The sequence below is a fragment of the Brachypodium distachyon genome, chromosome 3 (assembly GCF_000005505.3).
Source record: "Brachypodium distachyon strain Bd21 chromosome 3, Brachypodium_distachyon_v3.0, whole genome shotgun sequence".
NCBI lineage: Eukaryota > Viridiplantae > Streptophyta > Magnoliopsida > Poales > Poaceae > Brachypodium > Brachypodium distachyon.
The window spans coordinates 43142703-43169958 of NC_016133.3; the positions used below are offsets into that span (position 1 = coordinate 43142703).

General features: G+C 45.4%; 5 protein-coding genes and 1 long non-coding RNA gene across 6 annotated transcripts; 5 read left to right on the forward strand and 1 right to left on the reverse strand.

Moving 5' to 3' along the window:
• Positions 1 to 931: 931 nt before the first annotated feature.
• Positions 932 to 4404, forward strand: LOC100823190 (NAC domain-containing protein 83). Its single transcript, XM_010237041.3, has 3 exons — positions 932 to 1447; positions 1553 to 1842; positions 3716 to 4404. The coding sequence occupies exons 1-3, from the start codon at positions 1228 to 1230 to the stop codon at positions 3959 to 3961; spliced, it is 756 nt and encodes a 251-aa protein (XP_010235343.1). The 5' UTR covers positions 932 to 1227; the 3' UTR covers positions 3962 to 4404.
• A 1441-nt stretch (positions 4405 to 5845) lies between these two features.
• Positions 5846 to 7326, forward strand: LOC104583745. The gene is made up of 3 exons (XR_731702.3): positions 5846 to 6476; positions 6828 to 6976; positions 7075 to 7326. It is a non-coding gene; the product is annotated as an uncharacterized LOC104583745 (long non-coding RNA).
• Positions 7327 to 9224: 1898 nt separating this feature from the next.
• Positions 9225 to 13932, forward strand: LOC100823497 (pyruvate dehydrogenase E1 component subunit beta-1, mitochondrial). The gene is made up of 14 exons (XM_003574793.4): positions 9225 to 9459; positions 9554 to 9640; positions 10244 to 10324; positions 10395 to 10421; positions 10532 to 10594; positions 10693 to 10779; positions 11323 to 11448; positions 11690 to 11823; positions 11900 to 11972; positions 12086 to 12151; positions 12375 to 12413; positions 12518 to 12642; positions 12722 to 12836; positions 13542 to 13932. The coding sequence occupies exons 1-14, from the start codon at positions 9430 to 9432 to the stop codon at positions 13608 to 13610; spliced, it is 1122 nt and encodes a 373-aa protein (XP_003574841.1). The 5' UTR covers positions 9225 to 9429; the 3' UTR covers positions 13611 to 13932.
• Positions 13933 to 15610: 1678 nt separating this feature from the next.
• On the forward strand, positions 15611 to 19837 carry LOC100823798. The gene is made up of 7 exons (XM_003574794.4): positions 15611 to 15846; positions 16012 to 17486; positions 17577 to 17834; positions 18258 to 18338; positions 18846 to 19005; positions 19085 to 19515; positions 19600 to 19837. Exons 2-7 carry the CDS (start codon positions 16347 to 16349, stop codon positions 19654 to 19656), a joined length of 2127 nt encoding a protein of 708 aa, XP_003574842.1. The 5' UTR covers positions 15611 to 15846; positions 16012 to 16346; the 3' UTR covers positions 19657 to 19837.
• Positions 19838 to 19987: 150 nt separating this feature from the next.
• On the forward strand, positions 19988 to 22156 carry LOC100843070 (CASP-like protein UU1). The gene is made up of 2 exons (XM_003572409.4): positions 19988 to 21448; positions 21634 to 22156. The coding sequence occupies exons 1-2, from the start codon at positions 21240 to 21242 to the stop codon at positions 21965 to 21967; spliced, it is 543 nt and encodes a 180-aa protein (XP_003572457.2). The 5' UTR covers positions 19988 to 21239; the 3' UTR covers positions 21968 to 22156.
• Positions 22157 to 22229: 73 nt separating this feature from the next.
• Positions 22230 to 26330, reverse strand: LOC100824109 (zinc finger protein CONSTANS-LIKE 14). The gene is made up of 4 exons (XM_003574795.4): positions 25277 to 26330; positions 23925 to 24152; positions 22713 to 22984; positions 22230 to 22600 (listed from the first exon to the last, which is right to left on the reverse strand). The coding sequence occupies exons 1-4, from the start codon at positions 26291 to 26293 to the stop codon at positions 22483 to 22485; spliced, it is 1635 nt and encodes a 544-aa protein (XP_003574843.2). The 5' UTR covers positions 26294 to 26330; the 3' UTR covers positions 22230 to 22482.
• Positions 26331 to 27256: the final 926 nt, after the last annotated feature.

Here is a 27256-nt window from a genome sequence, read left to right on the forward strand (position 1 = left end):
ATGCCCGTGGATTTAATTAGGTCATGTCAGTACGTAGCATCAGATTCGATGGCCTGGCTAGGGTTACATTCTTTTTCGACACACTATACATTCGTGTACTGTGCTTTGGCCTCTTTGATTCGTATATTTTTCAAACATAACTAATACGAATAAGAGGCAGCTTAGATTTGGAGATGTCATTTTAATCGCGTTGATCGAGATTTACGTCTTTTGCTTAAAAATTAGGCACGTGATATAACCACACCCTACATATGTTTTTCATCGGAAGGAGACTATGTGGCCGGAGAAGAGAGATTACCGTGGTAGTGGTACTACGTGTTGTTTGCTTGAGCCCACATGTGCCAAGCCAAAGATTTGGTTGCCAGGATATTGATTGATGTTTTGCTTGACCATGAGTTGACCAACTTTGGTCAAAAACATTTTAAATTTTTGACTCAAATTTGTCTAAATATGGATGTATATATTCTTAAAAACGTCTAGATACATGTAATATCTTGACAACAATTTAGGATCAGAGGAGTAGCTTTCCATAATAAGTGTCGTTAATTTAGTACAACTTTCTGCAAAATTAAGCAACGCTTATTAGTAAACATACTACTCCCTTCGATCCATATTAGTTGTCGAAATTTACATGTATCTAGACGCTTTTTGGGTATAAATACATTCATATTAAAGCAAACTTGAGACAATTAATATGAACCAGAAGTACTGCTTCAGTATTAACTGCTTAGTACTCTCTCCGTTCTTAAATACTTGTCGTGGTTTTAGTGTATTTAGAAACGGAGGAGTACCGTCTACCGAGTCAAATCGGAGAATTACGCTAATTAAGCCACACGTCGGCCGGCGATGGAGCGAGCGAAAAGAAGGACGGACGAGGACGAAGACCATGGAGTACGCTTGACGCCTCCCTCCGACTCTATCTATATAAAGCGCACCACGCCCTTTCTCCCTCCCTAACCCTCCCTCTCTCTCTCTCTCTCCCTCTCTAGGCTATCTAGCTCCTCTTCGCTTCGCCGGCCCGCCATGAACGTTCCAGGCAAATGCATGGCTCCCGCGAGCCGCTGCTTTGCGCTCTAGCTCAAAGTGAGACGAGGAAGCTTCCCTGCCTTAATTACCTTAACTGCGAGCGCCGGCCGGCCATTAATTAATTAGCGCGAGCTCGATTGATCCACTGAGCTGGGCGGAGCTAGTTCTCTTTCTGTCTGTGAGGTGTTCGACGGATTGGCCATGGAGAGTTCGCCGGTGGTGCTGGTGAGGCAAGGGCAGGGCGAGGAGCAGGCGGAGGTGCTGCGCGCGCTGCCGCCGGGGTTCCGGTTCCGGCCGACGGACGAGGAACTGGTGCTGCAGTACCTCCGCCGCAAGGCCCTGGGCTTCCCGCTCCCCGCCGCCGTCGTCCCCGACCTCCCCCGCCTCCACTCCCTCGACCCCTGGGACATCCTCACACCCGGTACGCCCCGCGCCCGCTACCTGTTTGGACTTTGGAATTGGACTTAAATTTGGGTTAACAATCAGATGAATGAGTCTAATCGATCGATTGGTTGGTTGGTTGCAGGGGAGAGTGAGGGGGAGAAGTACTTCTTCGCGCTGCGGCCGTCGGCGGCCAGGAGGACGGCGGCGGCGAGCGGGTGGTGGAAGCCGGAGGGGAGGGAGAGGGCGGTGGTGGCGGTGTGCCGGAGCGGGCGGAGCCACCTCGTCGGGGTCAAGAGGGCCCTGGCGTTCGTGCCCCGAGCACACAGGGGCAAGAAGGGCTCCTCGTCTTCATCTTCTTCTCCGGCGCCGGCGTTGACGGCAGGCTGGGTCATGCACGAGTACCGCCTCGCCCTGCCGCCGCACCACAAGAATGTGAGCACTCACTGATTGATTGATTGATTGATTCCCTTAATTGATTGCATGTCGTCCTTGCTTAATCATTCTCGGGCTTGATTGATTACAGGATTGATTAGTTGCCAATTTGTCCATAGAACGCCAGGCTAGCTGTATAGTAAAGCCCTGCCCCAGCGGCGTATCGTGCTCCAGCACTGCTAGTGCTTGCGCAGCTACAAAATTAAGCTATGCAAGTACTAGTCCCAGCACTAGTATCTTTTGTCTTATAGTAGTACTGCAACTTTGCTTTGGGATTAACGATGTAATTTCATGCTTAATCAGGTTTCTTAGTACTGAACTATATATTAATTGGTATTTTCTCCGTTTCTAAATATTTGTCGTGATTTTAGTGCATGACAAGTACTGTTAATTTGTTTGAACACCTGAGTTCTTTTGTTTTAAATTCTTTCGGGACTGAACTGTTTTTCGGTGAGATTTCTACAAAACTCTGCCGCGATTCCTGCGTTTCAAGCGTCTGTTTTCACATAATATTGCTGTTCTGTTTTACTTCTAGATTGGAAATTTAGGACCATGTTCATATATGTTCTTCGGTAATTAATTAGCGCAGAGCTGTATGTTGGGCTTTTAACCTTGATTAATCGATCATAGGCGAATTAGTACTACTCCAGAAGCATGTATAAATTAATCACCAGCTTAATTTAGGCCCACATGCATAAACTCCAAAACTGACATAACTACTCTGTCGGGTACAAATCAATAAATTGACCACAGTGCTTAGTTTCCAATTTGTCATATTACACTGTGGAAGCCCTAAGTACACACATATAGGGCCACATAAGCATTTCCGCTACTCCACTGCACTTCAGCAAAACTGTCTCACAGCTTGCTGAAAATGCTACTCCCAATTAAACGCCCTGACTGACGGATGGATGGACCGATCAGACTGTTCGAATTAATTACGCAAAATTAAATCGCTAGAGTTGGGGAGATCGTTTGATGGATGGATGGATCGATGGTGGTTGTCGTACGTCGTCGTTGCGATTTATGCTGATACGGAGAGGTAGTTGGGTCTGGTATGTACTTAACGCTGTACTAGATGCTCTTGGCCTGTTCACAGTTCAGACCTTAATTAAGATCTTATTGTTGTACGTTGCCATTGATCATTAACAAGCCTGCAAATACATGTACATGACCACATGTAGATGTGCAGTAGCTAGCTACCCATCGACATGGTTGCTGGACGGCCGTGTTTAAGACTCCCATTTAGTACAAGTGTATAACTGGACAGTGAAAGCTACTAGATACATACTCCGTCGCCGATTAATTAGTTGTCTGAGGTTAATTACTGGCGAGATTAACAGTGAAAGCTGGAGTAGCTGACACCGTCGCCGATTAATACAGCATCACATTTTGCTTGTAGTTGGAACACAAGAAGAGAAAAATAAAGTACTAGCTAATTAACTAGCTACTGTGGACAGTTCCATGGCCACTACTGTTGCACTGCAGGAGATATATACTTCGTCAAATAGAACTGATGTTTCAGTTTGATTTGTGCACAGTAGGATGACCTACTGCCACTGTTCATGTATAGATGCAAGAGAGAATCCTGCATGCATCCCTGTTCTTGGAGTGATTACTTATTTTTAGTCGTTCCATTCACAGGCTGTCGTGTCGACTGGTTTCAGTTTCTACTTTCTAGCTGGAAAAGTTTTAAAATGCCCAAGCTTGACTTATTTTGGTTTTGCAATGTTTTCCCCTACTTGTCTGCAATTGATCAATTTTCGCTATAGCTACATGCTTTTCAAACCACATTTGCACTTTCTAAAACAGAATAAACATGTGTATATGTGCTTAATTGAGATGCTGATCATGGAAATTTGTATAATCGCAGGGTTGCTACTTGGCTCAGTCTGGATCTGAAGAATGGGTGGTGTGCCGGGTCTTCAGGAGGGACACGCGGCCATCGTCGTTGTCGAGGCGACACACGCCGGCCGGCCACGCCACAATGCCGATGCCAGCATCGCCGTCAACATCGTCGTCGTCGTCCTTGTCCTCGTCGACGTCTAGCTGCGTCACGAGCGGCGGCAGCGGCAGCTCGAGTGACGATGATGACCTGCAAGAAGAGGCCAGCAGCTAGCTGATCGAAGTGTACTAGCAGAGCAATACTTGTATTCAGCAAGCAAGCTGGCTGGCTCCAAGAGGCTGATTGTAGCTAGAGGCAAAATATACAGATCAGATCAGACCAGGGGAAAACGGAAATGCGTGACTGTGTCCTTTTTAATTTCTTAGCTCCAATATTTGTTCTCTCTCTCTCTCTCTCCTTGTAATGTAACGGCAGTGTGATGTGATATGTAGCGAGAGTGCGTCATGCATGCGTCAGGTAGTGCCAAGGTTAATTAATTAATTAGGGAAACTTCTTGTAATCAAGGTTCATCAGGAGCCAGCCAGATATAGACATTTACATACATGTACACATGCATGCATGGATGGATGGTCGACCAATTTGTAAACTTGCAATCGATCTGTAAAATTTGATCTCCAAGAAGGAGAACATGAAAAGACCTGCCTCGTTTTCTGCCATGCATGTTTCCCCAATCCCTCTCTCTCTCTCTCTCTCTCTCTCTCTCTTGCTTGCTCCATATCTTGTATACATGTGCACCAATTGCTTAAATCGGAGCAGCAGTAAAAGAAGAGGAGGTTACAAAGATACACTGTAGTTCTGTATATTGTTGAAGACCATAGAATGTTAATTAATTATACTCCATGCATGTGTGATAGAATAAAGTGCTTCCGGATGTGAGTTCAGTAGCTTGCAAGTTGCATATGTTGTGCATGATTAAGATCAAGCTGTCGCACGTACTAGTCTCTTCTTGGGCGGAGAGAAAGTTGCCATCATGCATGTGCAAAGGTCGGGTTTGTTTTAGCATCAAAGATCTTTGTACGCATGCACTACTGTTTGTACGTACGTGCATACATGTGCAATGCATTACATAAAGAACATACTATTACTATATGCTGTTAGCAAGCCCGTAGCACTTGCATGCATATTTCTAAATTTTGTTTTGACCATCAATTAACACGTGAATTATATATTATAGAAGTTATACCATCAATTAGAAACTTTTTTCAGATATGAATCTAGTGGTATAATTTATAATTTACATTTTGTTGGTGTAATTGATGGTCGAAATTCAAAGCTAGACCTCAGAATGCGTTGGCATGTTATATTTTTGGAGAGTTGAGTACCGATGCCACATGTCATGTATATATATACTGCATATTTTTGTTTTGAAATCCATACTTTTTCCGATCCTAAATTACAAGCTAGGCTAGCATAAGATCAAGATAATGCAAAGCAACAAACTAAGGAGGGGATGGATTAATTTGGGGGAGATTGAGATGATCGAGCCGGATAAGGCCGGATTGCGAGGGGGATGAGATCGCAATCGAGTGGCCTGTGGAAGAAAGAGGCCGGGCCGAGCTAGCTGGATGGTGATTGGTCCGTTTGGGATTGATGAGCCAGTGAGTGTGGGCGGGCCCGGGACAGTCACGTGTCCTGCGCGAGCGAATCCGGCCTTGGATTCGGCTTTGAATAACGCAGGCCCCGCCGTGGATCGCGACCACCGGTGCGTGCCCACTTGTGTTAATTCTTCCATGACCGTGACCATTTTTGTTCTTTACACTACCTTTTTCTATCATACTCCGTACTTTTTTTTACTGCTAGGTCGACCTAGTGACCCACTACACCTTGGTAAGTTCATCATGTGTTTTCCAAAAATAAAAACAGTTGATCATGTATGCATGCGTCATGCGTGCAGCGCTGTAGTATGAAGACACAGTATTCATTTTAGAATTTAGACACAAAACTCAAACAATACTCATTTTAGAACCGACGGCTGTTCCTGTTTCGAATACTCGTGCGTACTTGTTCTCGCGTATATATAGTTGTCAGTATATGTATACTTCCTCTGTTCTGTATTAATCGACGAAATATTACATGTACTTAGACGTTTTTTAGATATAAATACATCCATATTTGAACAAATTTGAGTCACTTGCCATGGAACGGCGGGAGTATATAATATGATCCTCGTCGATCTGTTCTTCGGCTCGGCTCCCGCATCATCCCTGATCTAAACCCTGAAATGCAATATTCAAATATCTCTCGGCTATAACTATCGCTTTCTGAAACGACGGCTAGCTGCCTGTTCCTCTTTCCAAAACTGATGATCAGGCGTGTATATACAGTTGTAGTACGTTGCTTGAGCTCTCCAAACTCTCTCCCTCTCTCGTACGACAAATTAATACTCCGTATGCAACACGAGCTATATATATACGAACTGACGAACTCTCAACTCTGAGCCGAGAGTTCGATGTATATACAGAATACGTACTTCACTTTTCAGACAGCGTCTCGCTCAACGACGACGGCGATACTCTGGCGACGAGATCGAGGGGAATAAACGGCCGGCGGAGAGATCTCGACCTCGCGTGTTTGCTCTCGATATCCGATCGCGCGCATTATGCGGCGCAGAATTAGGATCATGGATGGATACAGAGCTAGCTGTCCGACAGTCCGAGTATCTAGCCAACCTTGCAACTTGAAGCTAGACGGCGACGTACGGCCGGCGTCGGCGCGGCCACACATGCATGTAAGAAGAACTCTTCGATTCCTTTCAGGGCCGGCATGCAGGGGTCCATATTATTTATTCATGGATTCATTCTAGCCAGCCAGACATCAGTGTCACGCTGACTGTCAGTGTCTCAGCGATTAGCTAGCTAGGTGTTTCAATTCAGTCTCCCACTCCAACCTGCATCCACCTCTCATACTGTATGTCTATCTCCTCCCTCCGATTCTAAATTTTTGTTGAAATATTACATGTATCTAAACATTTTTTAAGAACATATATGGGCAAATTCAAGAATTTGTTGAAGTATCTACAGCTTTGTGTCCGTTCAATCCAACGGTTGCTTTCAGCTAACTGGATGCGGTAATAATGTAGGGCATATCGATCGACAGTGCCTCGCATGGTTGGGTTGCCGGGTGTTTCGGTAACTCGACTGCTTCTTGGTCGGCCACAGCAAAACGCAGTTGCAGTTCAGGCAAACATGCAGGCACGCAGGAAGGTTGTGAATGTAAAACTCTTGGATGGTACGTACTTTAATTGGATTTTATCGTGACATGCATATGGTTGATTTGACAAGTCAGATTCGGGACCGGATTCATTAACTTGGTTGATTAATTAGCAGGCACTGTACGTGATACTCCTGTTGGTGCCGACATCTGCCGTCCTGCCGGCCGGTGAGAATGAGATTCCTTTGGGTTAGCGTATATGCTGTAGCCACGACTGTGGAGTGTGGACTGTGGAGTAACGAGTACTGTCCAAAATTTTCTTCATCCAGGGATCGAATTTCAGAGACGAGTGCACGCATGTTGAGTTGTTGACTAGTATTCCCGTGAACAAGAAAATAAATGGCAATAAATCGCTGTGTCGATCGATCGGTGCTGGTGTCGGGCATTGAAACTGCAGCTACGTACCTGCCCGCCCGGGATCGATGATTTAAGGGCCAGCAGCAGTACGTGGTGGATCACCAGACATATTCTTGCTCCGTACGTCGATCATTCTGCAGAAATTAACTAAACACAATGCACTCACGATCAATGCGTGCTTACTTTGGATCAGCCTAGCTATATACAACGCCACCTGATCGATGGGACGGATCATCTCTAGATCTACCCCGGCACTAATTAAGGTTGTTGTAGCTAGCAGGAGTTCGAACCCAACGACAGCTGATTTGGTTGCTACTTAATGGACCGTGTTGATCATTTGCGTGGCCCAGCCAGCTGATCGGTTGATCATGCATGGCGAATTCTTGATCCAGCATATGCAGCGCCCTGAAGGAAGCCGTGCTCCGAACTGAGAACGACTGTTTTTTTTTTAGAATATTCTGAGAACAACTGTTTTTTTTTTTTGAGAATATTCTGAGAACAACTGTTAAGAAGCCAGGACTCGAGCGAAATACAAGCCAAATCGAGAGGAAGTGGACTGCTCCGTAGTATCTATCCGTGGAAGCCCGGCTCGCATTATATCATGGGCTCTGTTCCATCCGGCCCATGGGCTCTCAGAGGCTCGTTATTAACCCGGCCGTGTCTCCCCTAGGATTTTTTTTTAATGACGCAAACTACCATTAAGGCCCAGTATTCTTTTTTTTTTCTTTCTGGAAACGTATGACTGACCATATTTTTTTTTTCTGGATGGATGTCGCGCGCGCGTCATGGAGCCGGGGTGATGGTGCGCGAAGGAAAAGATCAACGGAGCATCATCACGAATGAATTGAATAATTCCTCTGTCTAGGACGAACAAAGCAGATTCGCATTCCCATCGAGAGGGCGCGGAATTAGGTTTGCACGAAGCTATCCGCCACTCGATTAAGTAATAAAAGTAGGTCTCATATAAGCATTTCGCCGCGTTAATTAATTAAGCTCCTGTTTCCTGGCTTGTTTCCATTGCATCCATCCCAGGTACGCGTGCGAGTGCTTATATGAGACCTGCGAGTGTCGCTGTCGGAAGAACTAAACTAGGCAGCGCGAGGTTGCAACTGTCACACGCAGGTTAGGCAGAACTGAAGCCGTAGTACGTGCCGTTCCAATTTAAGCCGGCTGGCTCCTGCAGGCGCCAGCGGACGTTGGGCGCCAGATGCCCTTGGCCACTCGTAGTCGTAAAGCCGTGTCAAACAACAGCAGGCATCAACAGCAGATTCTTCCCAGCCCTCTTGCGCTCGTATTCTATTCTACAGCAGATCTCTTCCTTCGGTGCGGCGGCTGTGATTGACATGGATTCGCCGTGTCAGCTGGAGACGAATGGGTCGGTTTGGTTCTCCGAGGGTCGACCGTGTTTGTGCACAAATGGTAGTTCAGCTAGGATCACACATTCCAAATATGCATAGAAGAACGGTTCATAATCTAGTGCGAGAAACTTTCACATATATGTATAAGAGCATCTTTAGCAGATCGGTTATATCGTCGCGTCCCGTAAACTATACGAGTTTGGACACGCAAGAAGGGCACCGAATAGACAACCGTGCTCCGGCATGTGTAAAATTTTACCAGAACTTTAAACCCTCTTCCTCCCCCGCCGTCTACGACAAATTCCTCAAATCAATCCGCAGTCGACCATCTATGATTTGCTTCTGTCACATATGCTTTGCAAGATTCATAGAAGTATAAAATGATGAGAAAATCTTAGTTGAGTGGCCATGATCGTCCATTAAAAAATAACTATTTTTAAGTTTGACTTGCATACAGATACTCCGTATTATTTTTATATCGCTACTAACCCGGCGTGCTAGTCGTACTAAATTTCGTCGGGATTAAAAATAACATAAATATTCCCCGATGTCCCTTGGAGCAAAATAGAAGACGATAACCATAGGCGAGGAGCAAGTCGGCGCGGCAATTGCGGCGGCGTCTTCTCCATCTCTCCTCATCTCCATCCTCCACATCTCCCTCCCGCCGTCTCTCAAAGGCGACGCGCAACCCCGCCCCACCATCGAAGCCGAGCCCAACCAATCGCCCCCCTTCCAGCCCCTCCTCAGTCGACGACGATGCTGGGCGCCGCCAGGAGATCCGGATGCGTACGTGCGCCTCCTTTTTTTTTTTGATCTCTGAGTTATTTTTCTCGGGATGCTATCGGGTTCTGATCGGGTGCGCGCGTTTCGACCGTTGCAGGTGCTGGGGCAGCTGATTCAGACGCTCCGCCCCGCGGCGGCGGCGGCGGGGCCGGCGGCGAGGAGCTACTCCGCTGCCGCGAAGGAGGTGAGCGTCTGGCCGATTCGGCCCCTCGCTCCGCTCGGCGTGAACAGTTGTTTGTTTGTTGGGGTTGGGGGGCTGGTGAATGGTAACGATGGTTGGTGGTTGAGCCTGTGGGCTGTGGCAAAGTGGCTGCAGATCGCGCGCATCTCTGTTCTGTGGCACCTAGTTTTGTCTGTGGCAGCTCGGTTCTGGAATGGTTTGGTCGTTCAGGAGATTCAGTTGTTTTTGGTCTCTAGGACTCTAGTTGGGAGGGACCGAGGGACTTGCTTTGGTTCGAGGTTCCGAGTTTGATGAAATCGAATGGCAGGTGTTCTGATGAAAATGGGTAGTGCTGTCTAAGCAAGTTGCTGGCTGGTTGTAGAGGTATTCAGCAGCCTTGTTTCTAAGTTCACAAGGCTAGAAGAACCCAGGATTGAGTTTATTTTCCTCATGTCTGCAGATTGTAGGGAAGCTGATTTGTGGTATCTCTTATTAGGTCGTCAATGGCAATCTCTTGTTCAATCTAGGAAATGTTGTGCTGGTCGTACGAAGTAATTGTCTGCCGTACCTACAATGCGATCTAACTGGCATTTTTTTGGGTGCAATTCTTCTTCTGTCGCCCTTTAGATGACTGTGCGTGAAGCGTTGAATTCCGCCCTTGACGAGGAGATGTCTGCAGATCCTTCTGTTTTCCTGATGGGAGAAGAGGTATAACCTGGAGGATAAATTATCTATTTTCATCCTTTATTTTTCTCTAAGGCTTTTTTTCCTGTGGCAGGTCGGAGAGTACCAAGGTGCATACAAGGTGAGCAACATCTTTTAATGACTAGTGCTGTATTTATCACCTTGTGGCAACTGAAAATTTGTGCGTGGCTACAAAAAGTTTAGCACTTATATTATTTGTGTTATTTGCAGATAACGAAGGGTTTGTTAGACAAGTATGGCCCTGATAGGGTTCTAGATACACCAATCACAGAGGTTATACACTAAACCCTCAGTAATTGTTGATGCCTGTTCACAAGTAATCAGTTTTGTGTGATGATTTACAAGTACACATATGCTTTTGTTCTGTTCAGGCTGGTTTTACTGGCATTGGTGTTGGTGCCGCCTACCAAGGTCTTCGTCCTGTAATAGAGTTCATGACGTTTAACTTTTCGATGCAGGTCAGTCTATTTCATTTTCAAAATTGAAAACACCTGTTCGTTTAAGAACTTGTTATACGGCTGTGTTGTCTTTTACTGCTAGTTTTTTTAAGCAACATAGTAGTTTGTCATGCTAACACTGGCAGCGTATATTTTGTAAGTAGGACCTCATGCAGGATAAGATATACCTATGTTTATTACCTAGTATTGGCAGTAGTCACTATGTTTAATGGTTAGAAGGCACTCATGTGCTGTAAATCAATGCGATAGCCAGTGTGTTGAACTGTTAATTCTATACTTAGCTGATTTTCCCTTGTAATATATTCCTGTATCGTGCTACTTATTGGGAATATTCTGGGTAATTTTTATTTTCTAGCTTTACAGTAATAATTAGAATGTGACATTGTGAAGGACTCAAAATTGAAATAAATAGCATCCTTGCGAAAATTTGATGATTACATCACTGCATTTTCTATACTGAATCTAGTTTATGTAAACAAATGAAAATTCCATACTGTGAAATAGTCAAGAAGTTGTCCTAATAGCACTATTTTGCACATCCAGGCAATTGATCACATCATCAATTCAGCTGCAAAGTCGAACTACATGTCAGCTGGTCAGATATCTGTTCCTATTGTTTTCAGAGGACCAAACGGTGCTGCTGCTGGAGTTGGTGCGCAACACTCACAGGTTTGTGACTGAAACTTATTCATGTGTTCTTTGCCATCCTTATTCTATTTCTTCTATTGAGGGTAAATTGAAGGTCAGACTTTTGAATATATGACTTGTTTATCTCATTATCCATAAAAATGAATTTAACGTGTGCTGCAGACTCATAAGATGCATAACAACTTTTGTCACTTGTGGTTTACCGATTTCTGTATGAGTATAATTCTAGTTAAGTGGAATTACTAACCGAGTTGGTATGCAGTGCTATGCAGCTTGGTATGCACATGTTCCAGGATTGAAAGTCCTAACTCCTTATTCGGCGGAAGATGCTCGAGGCTTGCTAAAAGCAGCGATCAGGGATCCAGACCCTGTTGTTTTCCTGGAAAATGAACTTCTGTATGCTACATCTTGTCCCCAGTTATTTTTCTGCATATTTGAGGCACCATCAGTGTATCATTTGTTTTTTCTACAGTTATGGCGAATCATTTCCTATTAAAGATGAAGTACTTGATTCTAGTTTTAGTGTCCCAATCGGCAAGGCTAAGGTATGTTTTTTGTATTAATTTAGTGTTTGGGAAGAGTTCAATTTTGTCAGATATTTTGTATGGATTTTCAGGAGGGGCTCATTTTTGTCGGGTTCCCTTTCTGTGATTTGCAGATAGAACGGGAAGGAAAAGATGTTACGATTACCGCGTTCTCCAAGATGGTTGGATATGCTCTTCAGGTATGTGAATACCATACTTTTAACTTTCTATGCGAAAGAAAGAAGTTGGTAATAGCTGTGTTAATTTATAAATTATGTTCTCCATAAATTATTCTATGTTGTTGTCTATATAGCTATTGGTAGTGTATTTGTGAAACTAGCACCTATGACTATTTGTTACCACTATATAGACAATTGTTGATCAATAGTTCTGGTCACATTCTCATGCTAAGTCAATTTTCAGGCTGCAGAGATACTGTCCAAGGAGGGAATCAGTGCTGAGGTTGTTATCTACTCTAAAATATATTATGTAGTACAGTTATTCGACTAATTTTCTTCCTACACACCGTTACTATTTCCTTATTATCTAGAAATATGTGTCAACAGGTGATTAATCTTCGGTCAATTCGACCATTGGATAGAGCTGCTATTAATGCATCTGTTAGGAAAACCAATAGATTGGTGACCGTGGAAGAAGGCTTCCCACAGCATGGGGTTGGTGCTGAAATATGGTCCGTCTCTCTCTCTCTTCTCTCTTCTCTCTCTCTCATATACTTGGACATTGGGTTCTGAGATGCATCTGTATTGCAGCATGTCTGTTGTGGAGGACAGCTTTGAGTATCTTGATGCACCAGTTGAGAGGATTGCGGGAGCTGATGTGCCGATGCCCTATGCTGCAAACCTCGAAAGGCTGGCGGTTCCACAGGTTCTCACTTGTTCTTCTTTAGTTTTGATCCAAAATTTAGGGTTTGCCATTTTCTATAAATCTGGTAATGCAACCCTTTCTATTTCGTAATGCCCTAGAGTTTTCACCAGTAGCACTGGAAGTAGCCCAATTTGACTATGAGTTTGCATTACCCATCTAGTGTTATCTGTAGCCTGGGTATCATGTAATCTGTACTGAAGAATGCTACAGTACAATTTGGTCTTGTTTCCAGCTTGCTTCGCCACACCAGCATTATGCATTAGAGATTTACTGAATTATACGCACTGTTAAGCTTGAAATTTGTCTAGAGGGGTGGCAGTAAGGAAACAACTATTTGTATAGCCTGAGTATGCAACCGGACCGTAAGTGCTGGACTGCTGATAGCTGGTAAAATCCCAATGTTTTGTGATGGACTGAGTATATCATAGCGTGTAAGTTCGTTGTGACAGCAGTGGGTAACAACAGTTATTTCTGTGATGGCGCGAGTATCTATTAGGTGCACATCCTTATACAGGTCCACCAAGTCAAATATACTTATACAGGTCCACCCAGCCTTAAGATCTTGCATGCTATCAACACCTAGATTCCTGTCCGTATATTATACAGGTCCACCCAGTCAAATATACAAGTAGTAGGAACATGTAATTAATCATTTATTTGCTTATTTCTACCCTTGATTTACTAATGCTGTTGCCATGCTTGCAGGTGGAGGACATTGTCCGTGCAGCAAAACGAGCTTGCTACAGAGCAGGGACGATGGCAGCAACCGCATAAACTCAAATGCCCCTTCCGTTTCTCAGCCTCCTCTTTTTTGTTCCGTCCAGATAAAAAAAATGTATCATGTCGCATAACGGTATCCTCCCAACACAGCGTGAGCTAATTTTTGTAGATCCGCCATGATTTGTCTATTCCTATCGACCTTTCGGTCTCTGCAGGATGTCCGCACCCGGTTCATCTTTCATCCTGGGACATTTGAATCGTTCCACTTCTGGAGATTTACATGACGGAGGAGGTAGTGTTGCAAATAACATGTAAATGTAATTTGAACTCGAGAAGTTCAGGTATCGGTATTTACAATTTTGCTGCGTGCGTCTTATCGCCTGTTTGTTTGTTTGATGAATACGCCTTTTAAGAGTAGATACATTCATATTTGGACAAATTTGAGACGGATTTAGGGTCGGAGGAGTACATCTTGAGAGTTGAGAGGGGATTCGTGTGCCTGAAACTGACAGGTGTCGCAAAATGCTGACGCGACACGTGTTATGGAGTCCGAGATGTTTGGCCCGGGGATACGTCCAAGTGCTGTAGGAAGCCTCCAAGATTCTGCCAGATGGAACAATTTTATGTATTATACACGGAAAGAGACTTGCCTTGCAACTTGCATCCCCGTGGGGTTGGGAGCGCGGAGCGGAATCATGGACCATGATGATTCTTCCACTAGAAACCACCAAGTTTCTAGAAAGCGAACCTTCATTTCTCTGCCTAATTTCCAAGGCCTGTCATTCATTCCCCGTGAATCCATCATTGGTGGGTGGTGCTGTGTAGTACCACTTCTCTTATCCCTAATCCACAGGTGGATAGGCAGTGATATGGCCAGGGCAGCCCCTGCGCCACTGCTCAAATCTTCACTCGAATAATGACCAAAAGGGAAATTGTCATCGAGGTATTCCTGAAACACGGAGAGCCTGCCTGTGGATGATGGGAAGAAATCAAAACGGTAGTCTCTCACTCGTGGATAAAGGAAGAAGGGGAGGGAGACAGAAAAAGGCGAGGGTCACGGGAGAGTTCAGAGAGGCGTCGGCAAGGCAACGGGGCCCAACGACTGTTTCTGATTTGGTTTGATGCGAAAGTCGATGCTTGCAGTACGGATCTGAACCGCATGGTCCTCCGTGTGGATCCATTTCTTCGTTTATTTTTTTTCTGCCGTCGCGTTTGACGAGTAGATCCTTAAAAATGAAAGGTTTTCGTGTTTGGTGTGCATTGGAAACGCTAATGAAACTCCTAAATACACACCGAACGGAGACGGCAATGTGGTATCGATGATACTATCGTTGTTCTTAAAGATGTTCTAACTTTATTCTAAATGAAGAAATTAAAAAAAAGTTGATTGGAAAATCTTTGACCAATTTTGTAGAAAAATGTATTAACACCAAAAATAATATTAAATAAGTAGATTATATGATGAAAACTAATTTAGCGTTATACATTGTCGTAGTAGTTTTTCTATAATAAACTTAATCGAACTGTAAGAAATTTGACTTGTGACAGAGTATAACATCTTGTTTTCAGGAACAAAATGGGCCACAATTTCAAATGCGCTGTTGGCCATCTGATAAGCTCAAGAGATGACTCCTAGTTCAAGAAATTATAACGCCTAAAGTGAAATTAGAGTTAGCAGTGAGATTTTCATTCATGGATGGAACGTGACAACTCTCCATTACGTTGGCATCCAAGCAAGCTATACTGCACGTTTTCGTGTGAACTTGAGACCTCCAGTTACCGAATTCTATATGTACCACTTACCTTTTTTTGTCATAGTTTCAAACTGGCAAATGAATACATCAAACAAAGTGACCATGAATTTAGGCCTTAAAAACATTTCAAAACGCTGGGAGAAAAGAAGCAAAAAAAAAGAAGCTAATTTGAAAACAGAGGAGAAAAAAAATAAAATATATATATATACATATATATATATATATATGTACATACATATATATATATATATATATATATATATATATATATCTCCAGCCTTCTTCATCCAAGGCCGAACTCCTTCCCGTACCTTCCTCTTCCTCCCGAGACGCAACGCAATCTCTCCCTCCTTCCTCTACTCTACCACCGGCCGCCGCCTGCCGCCGGCGCCCCGATCCGGCCGCCCCCTCTCCCGCGCCCTCCACGCCTCCGCCTCCATCTCCACACGGCCCGCCCGCCCCCATCCATCGCCGTCCCCGGTTATCCCTCATCGCGTTCCTGCCGTCCGTCTCGGGGGCAATCATTGGGTTTCGAGGTATGAGCTTTGTTTGTTTGCATCCATTGATTTGGCTACTTACACCCCCACTGGGCCTCTACGATTTGGTGCGATCGGTGTAGTGAAGAAGTAGTAGTAACTCATAATAGTAGGATTAATTGATTTCCTTAATCGAGCCTTCTGTTGGTCGATTCGCTTGTGCAGGGGCGTGATATGATCTCCTGGCATGGTTCATCCTAGGTTCCTGGTTGCTTGCTCGGGCTCCAAGCTGTGCTTCATCTCCAGTTGCCACGGCAGCTAGCTAGCTCTGGGGGAGATGGCATCACCAGTGGTGGCGAGATGGGGGAATCGGATGGGGTCGAGCCCGGTTAAAGCTTGTGGTTCTCCCCTACCGGTGGTGATCGGTTCTGGTTGATGATTTCTCGATTTGGCGTATTGGTTGGTTACTGAAAAGAAAAGCAAGATACTGAAGAGAGCCATCAGAAGGAATTGGATAGGTGTTGGGCTTTGATTTTGCTGAGTAGCGTAGACTGGTTGCAATGGGTTTACCTCAAGTTTCTCCAGCCAGGGAGGATGTCTCGACAGGGCCGAGGACGCCTGTGTCAAGCCCTCAGCATTTTGGGGGCGTTGGTGCCTGTGATTTGGATGGGCTTCCTCGAGGAAGCTCGAGCAGCAAGGTTACATACCCCTCGTTGGGTGGTAATTTCAGTAGACAGACTGCATCAGATGTCCCGGATGAATCAGACAGGTATTTTCGAGGCAACCATGCCTTTGATGGACCTGCTGGACTCCGAGGACTAAAAATTGGTTTTGGAGATGCAAATTCTAGATTTTCTCATGAGGCTGCTGTGCATATGCCCACAATGAGGGTTGTGGGCTTTCAATCAGGCTCTGCTGGAGATTCTGATACAGCAGAATTAGACATGATGAATCCATCTGTACACACTGATAATTGTGGTTCGCTATTTGATCAGCATGAACTTCAGGCAAGGAAAAGACTGCTCTCTCCGTTAAAGAATGTGCTCCCTAGAAAGTTCCACGGTGATATGCTGAATATTGGCCCCGTTGATACTAGCTTTCAGCCTTCTGAGTTAGGCAGGAAACTTTGCAGTTCTGGCTTCCAAGATAATAAAAAGGCAAATACTGGAAGCCTCAATTCTTTTGAGTCACAGGCCTGTCCAACCCCTAGATACTCTAGTCGGAGTTCAGACTGGGATGTCAATAAAATTAATTGTAATTATTTCACCGATGGTCCTTTACTTGGGAAGAAGGAAACATTGTCCTACTATGATCATCTAGCTGCCAGTGCAAAATTAGCACACTCTCCACTCTCTCTGTCTCCACTCAGCCCTAGACGTATGCACAAAGTTAAGATTGCAGGATCTCAAAGGCATATAATGAGAGATATTGAAAGCGATTATCTAGATTTGAAGGAAAATGGAAGTGGGGATGAAATTAGGATGCTAGATGTGTTAGAAGAAACTAACAGATTACATGATGCTATGACCCCTAAAAGAAGTTCATGTAGAAGATATCAAAACTGGGGCTCTGAATCTTGTCCTACGTCTCCTCGAGTAGGTTACGGACGGAGTTTGAGTCTCCCTGTAAGGAGGTCATTAGTTGTCTCCTTTGAGGAGTCCCTTTTATCTGGCCGGCTTTCTTATGGAAAAGATAACCAGGTCTAATTTCTTGCTTTTCACCATCTAGAATGTACTATAATTCAGGTATTGGCTGTTGAATTTGATTCTTTTTTTCCTCTGTGAGTGCAGATACTTGATGGTTTTTTAGCTGTCCTGAATATTGTTGGTGGTAGCTTCTCTCCTCCAACTCAGAAACTTCCATTTGCAGTAACAAGCATAGATGAAGATAGCTCCTTGTTGTACTATTCTTCTATTGATCTTGCTGGGAGATTGTCTGCAAGTGCAACCAACAGCAATAGCCCCAAACTGCACAGAAACCTTAGTAACAATGATTCACGGTCAGCAAAAAGTCGCCTACGCATCCCTGCTAAGGGACGCATACAACTGGTACTAAATTGCTTGATCCTTAGCTCATGTTCAAATATGTACTTGTTCAGTTTGTTCTAGTGAAATACCTATTCTATATTATGCGAGCATCTTTTCTCTTATCTATTTATGGTTGATGGTACCGGAAAGACCTAATATGAGATATCTCATTTGACAAGCAAGCCATGACTAGAGTTTTTCTTGTGGATGGAACTGTCTGCCTTTGCTAAAACAGAAAACATAACTGTTTCTAGTTTCCTCAACTGTTTCAACATGCCAAACAGAACATCACTTCACTTGCGATGGATAGATTGCCTTCTTTCAGGACATCATTTGTGATGGCTATGTTGAATTCTTTTTTTCCAGAGACCTTGTATATTTCTCTGCATTTGTATGCTACTATCTGAAATTATTGACTAGACAATTAATTCCTTACCTCATTAGGTTGTGAGCAACCCGGAGAAGACACCAATTCATACTTTCTTCTGCAACTATGACTTGACTGACATGCCATCTGGAACCAAGGTATGAGAAATTATGATCAATTTGATTATTTATCCATTATGTATGGAAGAAGACCAAAGGCTACTATGATATTCATAAGCTTGGCAGCCAAACACACACGTGGGTCACCCTTTTTTTTTTTGGGGGGGGGGGGGGCTGAGCGAAGGTAAAATTAAATCTAATCCTTGCATCGTGCAAGCTATAATCTTTTGGGGTTGCTTTAGCCATTAGGCCCAAGGGATCATGTACATAGTTTGTATTCATTCACCACAACCCTTACTAAGTGGTTTACCCTCGACTACTGGCAATAGAAAACCTAAGTTGGAGATAGGGACACAGCACAGGTAATTCATCATTAGTGTATATCTTAATTTAGAAAGTACCATGACATTCACGGAAGGGTTTTGCTTCTCTTCCGAAAGATTTAGCATTGACACCACCTGAAGCCTGTCTATAATCACAGTAACCTGATTTTGTTTTTTCTATCCTCTTTTCTCATCTTTTCTCCCTTGTTGTATAATGAGACAGACATTCATGCGGCAAAAGGTCACTCTGTCTCCCACTGTTTGTCCCTCTAATATAGTGAAAGAAGAAAGCAAGACCAGTGTCGGTGACACTAATGTTGGCCCCAAAGCTCAGTCTGTCTCGTGTGGAAGTGAACTTGCGCAAGGAGCTGTATGCTCGGAATGTAATGGAGCTGATAGCCTGACAACAGTAATAGCTAAATCCAGAATGTATAGTCACTGATTATTATTTTGTCTTTGCAGACTGCAATGGACAGAAGGCCAACTCAACTGATGGATCAGTAAAAAAATGCACAAACATTAAATGTTACTCACTGGACAGTGACATGAAGGAATCATATAAATCTACTCCTCCTGTGAATAAGAAAAACAATAGTGATTCTGACGATTGTTGCTGCCAGATGGATGACATTCACTCAGGTGCAAATAAATCTTGCTGTGCGTCTTCTAAGATTAATGACAGTTCAGGTGTAGGCGTGCTTCGTTATGCTTTGCACCTGCGATTTCTCTGCCCTGCCTCTAAGAAATCCTCAAAATCCATGCTGAGATGCAAATCCGACCCGTTATCTGTGCCGTACAGCGGCAATACAGTGACCGAGGAGCGGAGATTCTATTTGTACAACGATCTTAGAGTCGTATTTCCTCAAAGGCACTCAGATTCAGATGAGGGCGAGGTACTGTTTTTTTTATTGGCTTACTCAGCTTTTCTGGCATGGTTGCTGGCTTGATCTGTTATGACGATTTCATCCTTGTTGCAGCTGCGAGTTGAACACGACTTCCCTGCTGATCCCAAGTACTTCGACATAAGCAACTGAAAACCTGCTCGGGTGCCATCTTGTATAGCCTGCGACTGTGGCACATGGAAAAAACAAGAAGGAAAAACTGTGTACATATTTTTTTTATGCTCACTAACTTCAGTCGTCATGTGTTCACGATCTTCAGCAAATTGCACAGGTTTAATCTTCCAATAAAATCCCTCATTTAGTTCTACTTTCATCCGTTTCTGTGGTTCTTCTGGCCTTCAAACCCATTCAAGGCCATAAGTTTAGTTCATTTGGCTGAACCATAATTCTGGCTTGTGAGTTATAATCCTGGCAGTTTATGTGTCACGTGAAAGCTTGAACAGGGTCGTAAATTCGAAGCAGTTCAACGGTTCAAGCCCCAAGTCAAACATTAGAGAGTTTATTTTGTTAGCCAAGTAAAAATCCCATTTTTTCTATCCCTAAATGAAAGTTTGTGATAGTACGGTTTACCTTATTTAGCAAAAAAATCCTTTATTTTGCCCCATTCAAGAGAAATTTGGAACTGTTTTATCCTTCTTAAGATTTTAGACCATCATAACTAAGTGCCCTCACGTGTCAAGTCTACCTGATGACTACAGGTTCGAGGCGTATCTCCTGAACACGCTTCCGGAAATTTTGGAAACCCTAAATTTAGATATAATTTTGTATTAGCTCGACCTAAATTCATTGAATTTAGACGAACTTTGACCAAATTTATATGTCATGGTATAAATTTGTTTGAACCTAGTTCGGCACCTCGAGGTAGAACAGAGTAGACCGCACCCAAGTTGGTTAGGCCACACCAGTTTGTAGCCGACCACACTGAGTGGCCACGTAGGCATGACATGTAGGGTCACTTTGATATGATTCAAACTAAATTTAAATCATAACATTTAAGTTTAGCCAAATTTGCCCTAAATTCAATGAATTTCGATTGAGATAACACAAAAATGTTTTCAAAATTTTAGTGACCATAAATTTTTTAGGATTGCCGAATTTTGAAATCGTTGTCAGAAGCGTATTTAGGAGATGTGCCTCCGACATGGAGATGCTACATGGGTCTGACATGTGTGGCCACTCTGATACGATGACCGAAAACCTCAAAAAGGAATAAAACATGTCAAAAATTTGTAAAACTGGCGAAAACAAAGAAATTTTTGTTGGTTTTTGTTAATGGAGTAGCATATGTCACGAACTTCTTTAGTGGGGCAAGTGGGTCAAAAAGTGAAGTTCCTCTTGTCATTCTCGACTGGTATCCAATTTGGTATTCAATTTTTGAATGGTATACTTTTTTTTTCAAAAATAGATGGTATACTGTTGTTTTTCCATGCGAGATGGAGATCCAACGGTGCCAGATCTCATTCGAGGTGGAGCGATGGCTGCTAAGCCGGACTCTATCTTCACGATCTCACATTCAAACTCAACGTAGATAGAATAGAGCCTCGTGTCTCCGGTGGACTCATCATGTCTGAAGTTTACGACCAAATCTCTCCAGACAGCTCTCTTATCTGTCCGGCCATATATAAGAACTCAAACCATAATTCGTTTTTCTCTTCCTCTCTCTCTTTTCTTCGATCGCTTCTCCGTTTTCCTTCTTCTCCGGCCGGTAGACATACATGACTGGCAGGACGACGATGGTGGAGCTGGAGTCGCAGCAGGAGTCGTCGTCGACGATGAAGGTGGCCTCCCCGAGGCACGTCGCCGCCACCGCCGCGCTCCGCGCCGGTGCCTCCGCCGCCTCCCTCGCCGCCGCCGTCCTCGTCGTCACCAACCGCCAGGAGCGCTGGGGCATCCCCGTCAACTTCACCATGTTCGACGTCTGGGTGTAAGAATATTTGTCCATCCAATGCAGCTCTTCTTCCTTTTCTTCTTCTTCCTTGTTTATATTCAATCTATCTGTGTATCTATCAATGGTGTTCTTCTTCTTCTTCTTTGGTTCTGTTCTTTCTACCAATGGCACCCTGTCCTGTCTGATCTCTGACGTTGATCTGGCCGGTGAGCGATGTGCAGGGCGTTCGTGGCGGTGAACTTCTTAAGCTGCGGCTACGCGCTGCTGACGGCGATCACGGTGAAGAAGCTCGTGGGGAAGAGCTGGCTGCACCATGCTGACCAGCTGGCGGTGAACCTGCTGGCGGCGGCGACAGCGGGGGCGGGCGCCATCGGGTCGGTGGCAATGTGGGGGAACAAGACCAGCGGTTGGTTCGCCGTGTGCCGGCTCTACCGCCGGTACTGTGACGTCGGCGCCATCGCCCTGGCGCTCTCCTTCGCCGCCGTGCTCTTCCTTGGCGCCGCCTCCGCGCTCTCCCGCTACCCGAGGACGATCGCCAGACAGCTGAATTGGTAGTTCGTCGGCACAGCTTTCATGACCTCTTCTTTTTTGGGTATTAGGACAGATAGAATAGCACCTTAAATTAGTTCAGTTTGATGCTTATACTCCAGTATATACTTATACTCCTGTATGAAGTCTCCCTAGAATCATAGTGGATGTCTCATACTAGTTTTGGAACATAATTTAATTATAGTTGATATATTAGTTTGGTGCTAGTTTTTTTTAACACATAAGCACTGAGCTGATTCAGTGCAAGCATATTAATGAGCATCAGACATAACACATTTAACACATTTATATTAGCTCATATCAGAGCTTAAGATTAAGCTGGCTATCTCTGGGTTCTGAGTTCTCACAACGGAGAGAGTTCTCTTGCAAAAAAGCACACCATGATACAGATTATCAACCCTCCGGTGTATATGGGTGATCACGGTGCTCAAGATACGACGTCATGACGAGAAACAAATTAGTTGAGGTGCTTAGGTGCTGCGCAAAAAGAACAGGCTAGAAGAGGAGGCCGCGAAGAAGGCTCATCCGCCATTGCCGCTGGCGTTGAGTGCTTCGTTCGACTTGACGAACCGGCCTTTCACCCGCTTCCTGGTGTCTGCCCTCAGCTTCCGCGACTCGTACCTGATGTGCTTCTCATACCTGCAGGGAGCACCCGAAATGCACCGTCAGCCAAATCAGAACTGCATCAGGCCAGAGGAGCAATGGAGAAGACTTCGCAGCAATTAGGGGAGAGCGGTTCATCGGTCCATGCCTGCGGTTCTTCCTCTTCTCTCTGTACCGCTGCATCGCGCTGTCCCTGTTCTGTGCGAGCGTCTCGCTGTCGATCCTTGTGGTAGGCCTGTCAGCTCCGGTTGGGACAATGGTTTGTTCACCGAAGGAGATCTCCCTAGCGAGAGCTGCTCCTCTGTCCTGGGAAGAGCTACCCAAGGGCCCGGAAGTAGGCACATAGTTCCCCGAGGTTGTTGGCCCATCGATCGTCGAGGTGCATGAGCTGACCTTCCGCTTGTTGCTCGCAGTGCTCACCTGCAAAATAAAATAAAAAACAGCAGAGAACAAGAGCTATATCAGCAGAGGTCCATGGAGCAACTGTAAGAGCAGATGCAGAAATTTTCACTGACTAAGACTCTACTCATGCAAAACAAAGAACACATGGTGGGACCTTCTAGACAGCGACTTATTAGTGCCGACAAAATTATCCCTTTAATGTTTCAAAAACAAACAAGATAAACCCATGAATTGGTGGACCAAAGAAGGATGGAACAAGGATCTGTATGGTGGCCCATAACTATCACCGTGATCTAAAACAGCTAAAAGTGTTCACACTAAATGGGACCATGGAGCCTACTTTCACAAGAACAGCCCCTTGAAAGATAAGATCGAATTACGAACATGGCAAATTGAATCTATTGAACAGTGAGTGGCACATCAACATCAGTGAAAGATCTGTTACATGGAAACATGGAAAGCTAATAGCTAGAGGAATGACTGCACGCAGATGGGATGCCGGTGTCCTTAAGAACATGCACATCACAAGAGTTGAAGCTTTGCTCAACCGGCTCTAAATTTATCCTTAAACAATTGCCTGGAGTTTGGATTATTCAATGCACATGGCCTTTTATCATAGAATCTTACTGATGAATGAAGCTAATAAGCCCTGACTGCAAACTAGAGGATTCCGCATATCTGTAAACAAGGCATATTTTACCAGAGCAGTCATGTTCTGACTTTGCTGCTTGGTAGTTGATATGGAGGTCATAGTACTACGTCAAGAATAAAAAAATGCATAATGCATGGCAGATCTTGTAATCACATGCATGGGCTAATGACTCTTCTTTTTCTAGCACAGGGCTAATTTCTGAATAGCACGATAGACACTACTGTGCTTGTTGAATTAGACACCGAATGCGCTGGATATGCACCGGGAGTGTCAATATACGTTGAACCAGAGGGGACAATGACTTACATTTTTGGATGACAACTGACAGATATTTGTTGACATGATATCTTCAGCAGCTGCACAGTATCCCGAGTCATAAATATCTTCCAGATCTTTCGTTGTCCCAGAAGAAATTTCCTTGAGCATGTCATTATAACTCTTGATCATAAAGCCTCCATTGTTTGAACCAAATTCAACTTCAAGTGCAGAGTTCTCGTTGTGGTTCCTTGATCTTCCTAAATTGAAATCCCATATCTGTCATGCAGGTAACAAGTGGCAAACTGTCATTTCTTTCCTTCACAAGAAGCACATTCCAGTGTAAGATTGAAGAACATGTCAGAACATTTTGAAGCATACGCAAGAACAAGGATATGATTCGTCAAGAACCATACTTTTGCCAATTCGAACTTTGCAAGTATATATATTGGCCTCTCGAACAATACTTATCAGATAAAATAAAACGTACAGCTAGCAATGCCGATCTAGTCAAGAGTTCGAAAAAAGATATTCATCATGATCTTTGGTCCGATTTGCGCAGATCATGGGATCTGTTCCATGATCAAAAAGTCAAGTACTCGGAAGAACACAGTAACGTGCAAAATCATACACGGCGTGCTTTTCCATATTGTGATAGCAACACCACCCCAAAAATTCCGGTCTAGTTTCGTATTATTGGAAAAGGAGAATACACCTTTCATTATCGGCCAACTTGCACATTCAATGTCCCTAAAACAGCCCAACCCGTGAACCTTCATGGCAACTGCAATCTACTGCCCTTTCAAGTTTGAAAGATCCAAGCCATAAATGATGAGCTGGAAAAGGGTAAAATTATCTCTACCCAAAGCTAGTAAATCATTCTGTTTTCCTGGCTGACAAAACCTAGGAAACTAGAGCTGGATAGGGCCTGAGGGAAAAGAACCACATGAAACCATCTGGTCATACACAGCGGCACCGACGCTGGAACTTTGATGACTTTGGCACTCACGCTGTAGAATTCATCGCAGAACAAACGGTTTCTATCGATTCCCTCACCTACCACCACCAGAGATTTACAGCTGCATTTCGCAATCTGATTTACCAACGAATTGACCAGGAACCGCACGAAGTGACCTTCATCAGACTAGCTAGTTTGATGATGTATTGTTGTTAGCTGCGAAAAATTAAGATGCTAACATGTTCTCACCACCACGTGATGAATGCGTGTGTGTTAGGCTAATAAAGGGAGACGGTGAGGCAACTTTAACACAATGCAACTAAATTTGTCGCTCATGAAGACTAGGACGAAACGTTTAGCAGTAGAATTGCAATGTGAGATTGCCTGAATTCCAGTATGTAAAAAAGTTAAAAAATGTTGCGGTTTCTGTCAAATCATTTTTTACCTGGGTGGGTGGCACAGAGGAGGGCGCGGTGAACTCCCACTGAAGCTGCTGTCCAGCTTCGTCGTCACGGAGGCGGTCGTTGTTGCCGGCGGCGAGGTTGTCGGGCGGCATCATGTTCATGAGCAGCGACGTGTAGGGGAACGGCGGCTCCTGAGGCAGCGGCGGGGGCTGCTGGTGCTGCTTCTCCGGCCCGGCGGAGGAGCGGCGAGGCGTGCGGGGGCTCAGATCCGGCGTGTACTGCTGCTGCTGAGGCGGCGGCGGCGGGTGCGATTGTGTCTCCCGGCGCGCCATCTCCGCGAGCTGCTGGCACAGAGCTTCCCCCTTGAGCGGCCGCCCCCCAGAGTCGGGCGGGTCGCAGGGGACGTAGAGGTCCCGCATCTCGGGGTCGACCAGCATGGAGTAGTCGAGGGAGGAGAAGAAGAGCGCGTCCTCTTCATCTTCCTGCTCCCCGCGCCCGATTCCGCCGCCGCCGCCGCATCCGTCGGTGGGTAGGGGATGGAGCAAGTCGAGGCCCCAGGAGGCGGCGAGCTCGGAGGCGGCGGGGCAGCCGGAGAAGCCCTCGACGGGCACGCGCGCTGCTCCAGCACCCTCGCACGCCCCGTCGTCGTCGCAGGCGGAGCAGAGGAACTCCGGGTCGGAAGAACCGGAGGCGAGGCGCGCGGCGGCGGCGGGGCGAGCGGCGCAGGCGGCGCAGAGCGGCGCCCGCACGTGCTTCCGGGAGAGCGCGTTGGCGGCGTGCACGTGGCGGTCGCACGCGACGCAGAGCCGCGCCGCGTCCGCCCGGCAGTGCAGCGCCGCCGCCGCCTCCCCGCAGTAGTCGCACGGCCACTGCTGCCTCCCTCCTCCCTCCTTCATCTCCACCACGCACGCACGCACCAGAGGAGAAGGAGGCGAGGTCAAATCAAACGCCGAGAGAGAGAGAGCTTCTGAAAGAGAGATTAGCTTCTTCTCTTTTTGCTCAGCAGCAGCAGAAGCTCTAGACGCAATCCAAACTCCGAAGCCATCCAGCGAGGGCATGGGAAAGGAGGAAAAGAGGGAGGGAGGACGACGACGCTGGAGCTGGGCCCGGGGTGGCAGTGAGCGCGTGGTGTCGGAAAATATCTCGCTGAGGTGGCAGGTGCACTTGGGTTAGTGGTGGGCTCGGGAGGCTGACAGGGTGGGGCAATGGGCGGTGCATGCATATCGAAACTTTACCAAGAGCGTTTTATTGTTTTTTATGTTTATTAGAAGAGTGTACTTAAAAAAATACTCCCTCTGATCCCTTATCCTAAATTCTTAACTCAAATTTGACCAAATATGAATATATATTCTTAAAAAGCGTCAAAATACATGTAATATTTCGACAACAGTTTAAAATCGGAGGGAGCAATAAATAGCAAAAGGTGATGCAGTTGGGGCGTATATTATGAAATTAAACTCAGAGTTGAATCCAAGGCATGAAAAAATTGACAATTTACTTAATATGGGACGGAGTGAGTACTTCTTATCCTTTCATGACATGAAAATACAAATGATCCCTAAACCTTGCGTTGTGGGACATTTAGGTTCTCAATCAATACAAATGCATCTTACCCCACCAAATTTAAGCTGCTATAGTTTGCAGGAGGGGAGATCCCTTTTGTTACTTGCTTCATATCACCACAACAGCAATTAGGGCTTAAACTGCCGCCGCCACTCCGGCGTCGGCGTCCACCTCCCACCGATGGCCTCCCTCCTCTCCCCGCGCCCTTCGCTTCTCCCCTCCCTTCCTCTCCCCTCCCTTCCTCCCCTCTCTCTTGCGCAACCTCGATGGACTCCACCCCAGCTGAGCCGTCCCGTCCGTCGGCGAGGGAGATGCGCTGGAGGGAGTCTTCTCCTTCCGGCAGCGTGGATTCGGTGCGCTCCTACTGCGATGTCCTGCGCAGTGGCAGCCCGCCGGTGCTCCCATGGAGATGGAGGTGGTGGCGCCTCCATGCCCGCCACCTGTTCGACGTTTGGCCT